The sequence below is a fragment of the Choloepus didactylus genome, chromosome 5, assembly GCF_015220235.1.
Source record: "Choloepus didactylus isolate mChoDid1 chromosome 5, mChoDid1.pri, whole genome shotgun sequence".
In the NCBI taxonomy this organism is placed as follows: Eukaryota; Metazoa; Chordata; class Mammalia; order Pilosa; family Megalonychidae; genus Choloepus; species Choloepus didactylus.
The window spans coordinates 134,394,994-134,403,435 of record NC_051311.1 but is presented as its reverse complement, the minus strand read 5'-3'; the positions used below and the strand labels follow the sequence as shown (position 1 = coordinate 134,403,435).

At 40.5% G+C, this 8,442-nt stretch overlaps 1 protein-coding gene across 3 annotated transcripts in view; it reads left to right on the top strand.

The window, feature by feature from the left end:
* Nucleotides 1-8,442, top strand: part of GSDME (gasdermin E) — a 92,425-nt gene that overhangs the window by 5,710 nt on the left and 78,273 nt on the right. For all 3 annotated transcript variants that reach the window (XM_037836920.1, XM_037836917.1, XM_037836918.1), the window contains 2 exons: nt 3,335-3,564; nt 7,150-7,342. In XM_037836920.1, coding sequence (XP_037692848.1) covers nt 3,354-3,564; nt 7,150-7,342 — 404 coding nt within the window. In that variant the 5' untranslated portion in view covers nt 3,335-3,353. The remainder of the gene's footprint in view (nt 1-3,334; nt 3,565-7,149; nt 7,343-8,442) is intronic.

The following is an 8,442-nucleotide window of genomic DNA, read 5'->3' as shown; positions in this document are numbered from 1 at the left end:
TTTCTCTGTGTATATCTTTTTATGTAGTTTAGGTTTTTGAGCTATGTAGATGTATTATGTATTCAAACATAATGATTAAAAAGAAACCTCTAAAATTAACTTCACAAGAATAATCTCTCAAGAGTTCCATGACTGAATAAGCCTGATCCTAATAAAAACCTACAGAAGCAGTAACCACTTCAAATAACTGTCCCCAAAGCAACCTACCCTGTCAAGAAGGCAAATTGAGCTCTGTTTGTAGTTAGATGAAGAAAGCATTAAAAATTAATTTAGCATTGCCCTTTTTTCACTCTCTAAACCCTCTGGGGGAGGATTGGTGTCATCACTAAGGCATTGCCGCCTACAACAGATGGGTTTTATTTTGTTTTGTTTTGCTTTTTAATGGCAAGCTTAATTTGGCTTCCATAGAAACCTATTTGAGCTGAAGTCAAATTAGTGAACTCCCTTTCAGCTTGCCCCAGAAAAAAATAGAAACCATGAAAATAAAGATTCTGACACCAATGGTAAATTGAGGCAGATCCTGTCCTGGCTCTTTTCTTGGATCAGTAGATAATTCCCACAGGTCATTGGAGAGACCTTGTTTTGTTAAAAGTTCTTCCCCTACGTTTGGCAAAACAAATCCTTGACCTTATCCTGGATATAATCTCAGCAGCCACTGTCTTATTGTTCCCCATCAATCAATTTCCCACCAGTTCCTCTCTCTTGGTAACTAGCATTTCCCCATCATCACCAAATCCCACCTCAGATACCTGGAGGACACCCTAGAGAATCTCCTCTCCTTCTCTCTACTCCCAATTCCAATTAGAGTTTTAGTGAAGACCAGCAAACCAATATCTTTTCTATTCTTAACCCAGTGACATGGTCAAGGGCATCATCATTTCTTGTCCAATGCTAATCTTTTCCACTTCTAGTCCATTTCCTATGTTGCTTCCAGAAGATCTTTCTAAATGACCATCTGATCACGTTGCTTCCCACGCAAACCCTCCAATGGCTCCTGCTGCCTTGGCTCCCCAGCAGAGCAGGCACAGGCTTTCAGGATGTAGACAGGGGCCTCCTCAGCTTGTCCTTTGCCCTTTCCCATTCTAGAATCCTATATTCTGAAATCAATCCCAAGCAATTCCAGGTTTGTCAAGGAAGTGGTGCTTGGGCATCTCAACACAAAATGATGTCTCCTGGACCATCACGGGCTTGCTAGTAACAAATCTTGACCTGCACTGTCTTCCCCACCTGCCCACTGCCACCCGCTCCCCACAAACTCTTGCTTTTATATTCTACTGGGGCGTCTTCACAGCCCTCCGTTGCCTGGCTTATTTCTACTTACCCTACAAAATGCAGCTTGGATGCCACTTGCTTCAGGAGTGCTTCCATGACCCTATGCCTCTTTCCAGTTGGATTTAGGTGCTTTTTCTTGGTACATTCCCCGTAGCAAACTATGCCAATGTCTAAAAGAACTTTCCTGTTTATTTTTCCATCTGGACACTGAGCTAGTAGCTCACTGAGAAGGGAGACTTTTATTTTCTTTTTTTGAGAGGCTGTTTTTTTTTTTTTCAAAAATCTCTGTATCCTATGTGCTTAAGCACAGCACCAAGGGTATAATATGTACTCAAGAATAATTAATAAATGGTTCCATAAGTGATTTGATAAATGAAGAAATGAGTGTTCCATTGCATGCACTTAGGCTTACTGTAGCGAGAGATTGGAGATACTTAGTCGTTCTTTGCAGTTCACTGTTTATCAGAAAGAATCTCTTTAAATGTTAACTCTTACTGTTAATTATCAAGAACAGGGTAAGGATCTACTGCTTTACAATAATCTAAGAAGAACTTTAGAGAAGAACTAGTGAAAAGTAAGGCAAATGCCTGGAGGAGATTCATGTTGAAGAAATGGGTTGAATTAAGTTAGAAGATTACTTCCAGCTCTTAAATTATATGATTTTATGATCTGTGTGACTGTGCCAGGATCAGGGTACAAATAAATAAAACACAGTTCTTGTCCTTACATTCATGTGATGGTTATTAGGCATTTTAACTTTTCACCATGAATAGTTTTTAAAAATATCTATTTGAATTTGCACTTTTGTGGATAATAATTATTTGATTTGTGTGTGTGTGTGTTTGTGTGTGTGTGTGTGTGTATTTGGCTATATGCAATTTATGTGAATTGTTTGTTTATGACTTTTATCTATGTTTCTATGGGAGTGTTTTAAGAAATTTGTTTATAAACGATTTTTATATATTAAGGATTCTTTCCCTTTGTCATAAATATTGCAAGTATTTTCTCAGTCTGACATTTGTCTTTTGCCATTATTTATGTTTTAATTTTGATGTTTTAAATTTCAATGTATTGTTTTCTATTTGGTTTCATCTTTGGTGTCATTTCTAAAGGCCCTTCTTATCTTACAGTTGTACAGATATTTGTATTTTGTTCTAGTAGTCTTATGATTTCATTTTTCCTCAATGAAACCTTGAATCCATTAAGAATTTGGTCTTCTATATGGTATGAGATAAGCATCTGACTTTACTTTTTTCCAGATGGTTAGCCAGTTGTTCTAATGCCATTTTTTTGAATAGTCTGTCGTCCACTGAACACAGTTCTTTTCTTTTATATTTTCCGGTGCATCTCTTTTCTTTTCACTTCTAGCTGAAGTGTGACTACTCCTTCTTCATTTCTGAGTTAAAAAGTAATACCTATTATTTTCCATTTCTGAATGTAGAAGAAAAGCAAGTTTGTCCCTTCAGAGAAGTAGTCATAAGTAAGATACATAGTGAAGTAGCCATTATGTTGTTCAACGATTTTTCTTGCTCTCTGCCTTCCAAACACATGATAGGGTTGCATTTCCTGACCCTTACGGTTGGCTGAGGCTATGTGACCGGTTCTGACAACTTGTGAGTGGAAGTGATGTGTCCCTTTTTGGCCAGAGCATTTAATTGCTGGTGGGAACTTCCAAAATGCTCTTCCTGTTTACAGTGATCAATAATGTTCAAAATAGTGGCTGCCCCTTCAGACTGTGATGAGCAAAACACTCCTGTCCTCTTGTATTGGGCATGAGGTGTGAGCAACAAATAAACCTTTGTTATTGTAAACCACTAAAATTTAGGGGTTGTTTGTTTCTAAAGCATAACCCAGGCTATCCTGACTAGTTTACTATTCTCTTTCAATATCTCGATTTAATTTCTTTGTCATCAATTGAACTCAAACTTGAGATTTTCCCAGGGAGAAGGTATTCGTTTATGTGAACTGATTGATGCTAGGGAGAAATGAGATAACTTTAGGAAAAAAAAAGCCTCAAAATAGTAACTTCTTATTTAATTTTGAGAGAACTTTATTTTTGCAGGTGCTCTGGAGCCCTCAGAATGTTTGCCAAGGCAACCAGGAATTTTCTTAGACAAGTAGAAGCTGATGGGAACCTGATTGCAGTATCAAACTTGAATGACTCTGATAAGTTACAACTTCTAAGTCTAGTCACCAAAAAGAAGAGATTGTGGTGCTGGCAGACACCCAAGTACCAGTTTTTATCCATCACCCTTGGAGATATACTCACAGAAGATCCATTTCTGAGTCCAGGTATGTTTCTTTGGATAGATTCTATGATTAGCCCAGAACAGATGATGCCTCTTGAATCCAGAGATGTTTTCCTGTTTCTTTGCCCACTGCCTTAAGAAATATACTTTCTTAAAATAAACAAAATGCTGCAGGTCTGCCTGACATGAAAAGTTATACTTACTATTTTAAAAATAATATTTCAGTTTTTGCTATAAAAATAAGACATACCCATTGTAGAATTGGTCATTCCACAAATTTGGGCCATCTCCAGATTTGGTTGCAATGCCGAGGCTGATGATGCCAAACAGATACCAAGAAGGTATGGAAAGGTTTATTACTCATATAATGAGGCTATCTGGAGAGATCAGGACAAGCTCCCAAGCTGGCCCAAAAATGGCTAGACAGAGCAGGGAATGGAGAAGGGGTTGGCTTTTGTTGTGGTTAGGGCTAGAATGAGGGTTCTTGCGTGTCGGCAGGAGCTTGTATGGTTTGATCTTCCCGCCAGTGGCAAAGGAGGGACACTTGGGCTTTCTTATCAGCTTGCCCAGATATGGGGGCAGAAGGAGAATGGGAGGTGGGCTTGAAAGCCCTCACCAGTCATGTATCGAAAATGGAGTCAGACACCGTATTATGGTAGAGTATTTCTAAAATCCAGAAAGGGGTGAAGAAGAAAATTTAAAAACCAACAAAATTTCCACCATCAAGTGTTAAATCCCGTTAACACTTGCATTGCATTCTTTTTTTTTCCTATGCATATAACTTTTAGAAAACAAAATTGGAAGCATTCTACACATGATTTTATATACTCCTTGTTTTTTAACCGTATATAAGATTTCCTCCATAGGCTTAAGTATTTTTTAATACTATTTTTAACTAACACATGATAATAATATTCCGTTGTGTGTATGAACCATAATTTGTTTCACCACTCTGATTTAGGGTTTAATAAATAAAATTGCACTGAACACTTAGGTTTTTTGATCTGTTCTGTTTTCTGTTTTTCTCTCAGTTGCCTTAGAGCCAGTTCCTAGAGATAGAATTACTGGGCTAGAGGTTGGGAACTTTTTGAAGACTTTTGGTACTCATTGTTATAATACTTTTTGGAACATGGTGATATACGAAAGTATGATTAACTCTTAATTATTGCACTAAATGGTATCTGAACCCGTTAAGCTCTAAAGTTTTCTAATTCTGTGACAGCATGTGTATAAAAAGGGAAAAGAGATAGAGGAGTAATTTGAGTTTACAGATCATTTCTGTACTTTATTCCATCAGGCTTTGTAGCCAGGCTCTTTTCAGCAAGGCTCATAGCAGAGGGGCCAAGCAATGGGCCAATGAATTGAAAATAATTTTACATAAATTTTTTTCCTGGATTTGTGTATTTTCTGGTAAAACTGCTGCTGAGTGGTGAAATGGCTAACTATGAGCAGGCTCAAGAGAAAAAAATTAACAAAATAGGCAATGGATCCCTGAGTAATTGAGATTTCCCTGCTCTACGCTGTCGAAGCACCTCTTTTATAGTGTCCTGAAAGATAATGAAGCCTTGTGTTAGATTGGTGAGGACAGTCTCAGTCACTGCAGATGAAGAGGCCCTAAATATGCTAATTAACTGTGGTCAGCACTGCGACCGGAGCCTGTGTTTTGTTGGTGGTAGGGTTTGACGAGAGGACAGCATGAACTCTCTACTCTGTCCACTGAACAGATTCAGGATGCTTTAGCTTTGCGATTTTTTCTTTTCTTTGTTTTTTTTTTTTTTTGGCCACACAAAACACCATCTGGTGGGTTTGTATTGCTGAGAGGTGCAAAGGCTGGGGGCGGTCGGGTTGTCAGCAGTCCCAGGGACAGTGTGTTGGGATGTCGGCAGTCTCAGGGATAGCATGTTGGGGGTTGTGTTGTCGGCAGTCTCAGGGACAGTGTATTGGGGTGGTTGGGTCATCGGAAGCCCAGGGATAGCATATTGGTTTCCTCAGTTCCTCTCTTCCCCTGGCAGCAGCTGACTTATGCAGAAGTGTGCAGAAATGATATCTTTTTTATAGGTACATCTGGAGTGACTTTTAGGAATACACAGGCAAACTCTTGCTTGTCCACCACCTGCTGCGGGGCCCAGTCTCAGGGTCAGGGTGTCCAGGAGTGGTAAGAAGCCTGGCTGAGACCAGAGCTGTTTTCCTGAAGCTGGAGTTTCTGTTTTGCTAGCACTCTGAGGAAGCCAGGACTCCCCCGCTTTTCAGAAAACGGTATTGCTCTGGCCTAAACCCAGGGGATGGATCCAGCTCTTGGTCTGGGCCAGGCTGTGTAGCATGTGCTTTACAGACATCATCTTGCAACAGACTCCATCGAGTGGGCATGATTAATCACCACAAATTGCATATGACAAACTTGGGGTTCGGGGAGATCAATGCCATCCAAGGTTTCACAGCTGGTAATACGAGAGTGGGGATATAATCTCAAGCTCTCAGCTACTCCATCCTGCCTGCCAAGGTGTTTGTTAATAGGAAGGGCCTTTGAATAGGGGCACTTTCACAATCTTCTTTTTGTTCTTCTTCTTTTTTTTTTTTTTGGAAGAAGGGGTGGTTCTCTGCTTTGTAAATTGCAATGTGCCACACAAGTGTAATGAATGGTAATTCATTCTCATTAATCCTGGTTGAGGAGTGGATTTCCTTGACTGGGGTAAAAGAAAGATAGAGGAGATGATGGGGGTGACTTAGGCAAAGAACATGGAAAGAATCTTTTCAGACTCCAGGTAGATTTGAATCTGATGCAAAGTGCAACCAGTTGCCAAGGAGAGCCTTCGGTCAGGGAAATGAAAAAGTTCAAGAGTGATGTTCCTAGCAGATTCTTAATGTATCCTTACTGCATGATGAAGTCTTTTTATGGTGCTATTTGGTTGGATTAAAAAAAAGAAAAGTGGAAATCTGGAGACATGTGAGAGGGCTGGCAGTTCAGGAATGAGATCATCAGAACTTTATCTTTAGGGTTCAGATAATAAGAACTGATCTTGAAGGTAATCCGAGAGCAATCACCCAGTTATGGCCAGAAGGGGAGCACGGGACTTTCCAGCTGACTTGATTGAACCCCACCGACTGGCTGGGTGGTGGCATCTCGTGTTGTGCCTGGAAAGCCAGAAAAGAGGAATGGAGCTTGTGTTCTACAGGATAGTGTTTGAGGAGGGAGCCTTCTATCAGGAAGAGAAAGATAAGGAATTGCATGATAAGGAATTGAATGACTGGGTAGAGGTCAGATATAAAAAGATAAATATGGGAAGGGAAATATTGGCATGGAGATGTGAATGAAGGCCAGGGGAATGTTCTCCCACTGGTGGGTGGGGAGAGAAGATGTCCTTGGGCAGGACAGGGGCAGATGCGTCCTCATCTAGTCCCCTTTCTGTCTGCATTCTGGAAAAGCACATGTTTATAAAGTGTCCACAGCACACAGGTGAGGGGCTCCACGCTCTTTTGACCATAAACACAGTGAGGCTGCCAGCTTCCCGTTTTGAATGCAAGCCTCATGTTCCCAAGAGTTTCCATGGGATTGGAAAAGCAAGGTTCTCTAAGGTGCAGAGGCGGCCATGTTGTCACCGGATCCCTCTGCATGTCTCATTCATTCCAGTGGTCGTGGAGTCGGACTTTGTGAAGTATGAAGGCAAGTTTGAAAATCACGTGACTGGGACCATCGAGACGGCCCTGGGGAAGGTCAAACTGAAAGTTGGAGGGAAAGGTCTTGTGGAGAGTCACTCTTCCTTTGGAACCCTGAGGAAGCAGGAGGTGGACTTGCAGCAGCTCATCAGAGACTCTGTTGAGAGGTAATGAGAATTCCCTTTGTTAAAAGGGTGACAGAAGGGAACAAACAGTTGCTGAATGCCCGTTGTGTTGAAACTTTATGAGAAGCACGTCCTTTAATCTGGCATTCTTTGACTGTTCTCAGCCTGAGCGGGGAGAGTTGGGAAGCACTTTGAAAGGATGTCACTTCAGACAAATATGTACATTTTTCAGTGCAACTTAGAAAATGTCAACAGTGAAAATGCTCTGTCCTGCATTTTTGAAGCTGGAAAATCACAACCCCCTCAGGCTGTTAATAATTTTCTGATTGAAAATTGAAAAGATAAAAGCAAGTAAGGGGCTTCAGAGGAAAAGCTGTTTTTCAAATTTAAAATCTGAAGGAATCCTCACATTGATTCATGTGTTTGGCTTCCAGTAAATACATTTTACCCCAGTAAAACTCATCATTATTTTATCTTATGTGTATTCAGTGTTCGATAAATAATTTAATTGAGTGCTTACTGTTGGCCACGTATTCTACTGTTCAACATGCCAGGGATGCCACAGTGAACAAAATAACAAAATATTTGCCCTATGGGAAGAAAATCTGAGGTTTGTGCAATAATCCTGAAAAAACATGATATTTCTGTTCATTCAGTAACATGTACATTTTCATGTGTAAGCTAATCACCTTTACTTCTTTAAAACAGAAAAATTCAAATCCAAATAAAGAGAAAACTCACTTGTATTTAACTATGGGTGGCTTATCTCTTCTTTCCCAACATTCTTAGGATTCTGTGAAATATAAAATAAGTGCCCAAACAAAATTGTTTTAAAAATGAATGAATAAAAAGTACCATGAGCCTCATGTATCAGGCTTTTGGTGGGTGGGTCCTGTACTGACGGAGAACGCCTGAGCAGCTGGGGTCTGCAAAACCCATTGGCCTCCTCATGACCTCTGATGCTCAATGGAGCTAAAAGAATACAGGTGTGTCTTCGAGTGCCAGTTTAGCCCTCTGGCACTTTCTAGGACTCCACAGCTACGTTGAGTTATGACTCTAGTAGGAGCTCCCCGTCTGCCAGAGAACTTGAAGCCCTCGCTCTCAACACCAGGTGGAAGGGGCAGCTGCCTCTTTCCCTAGTC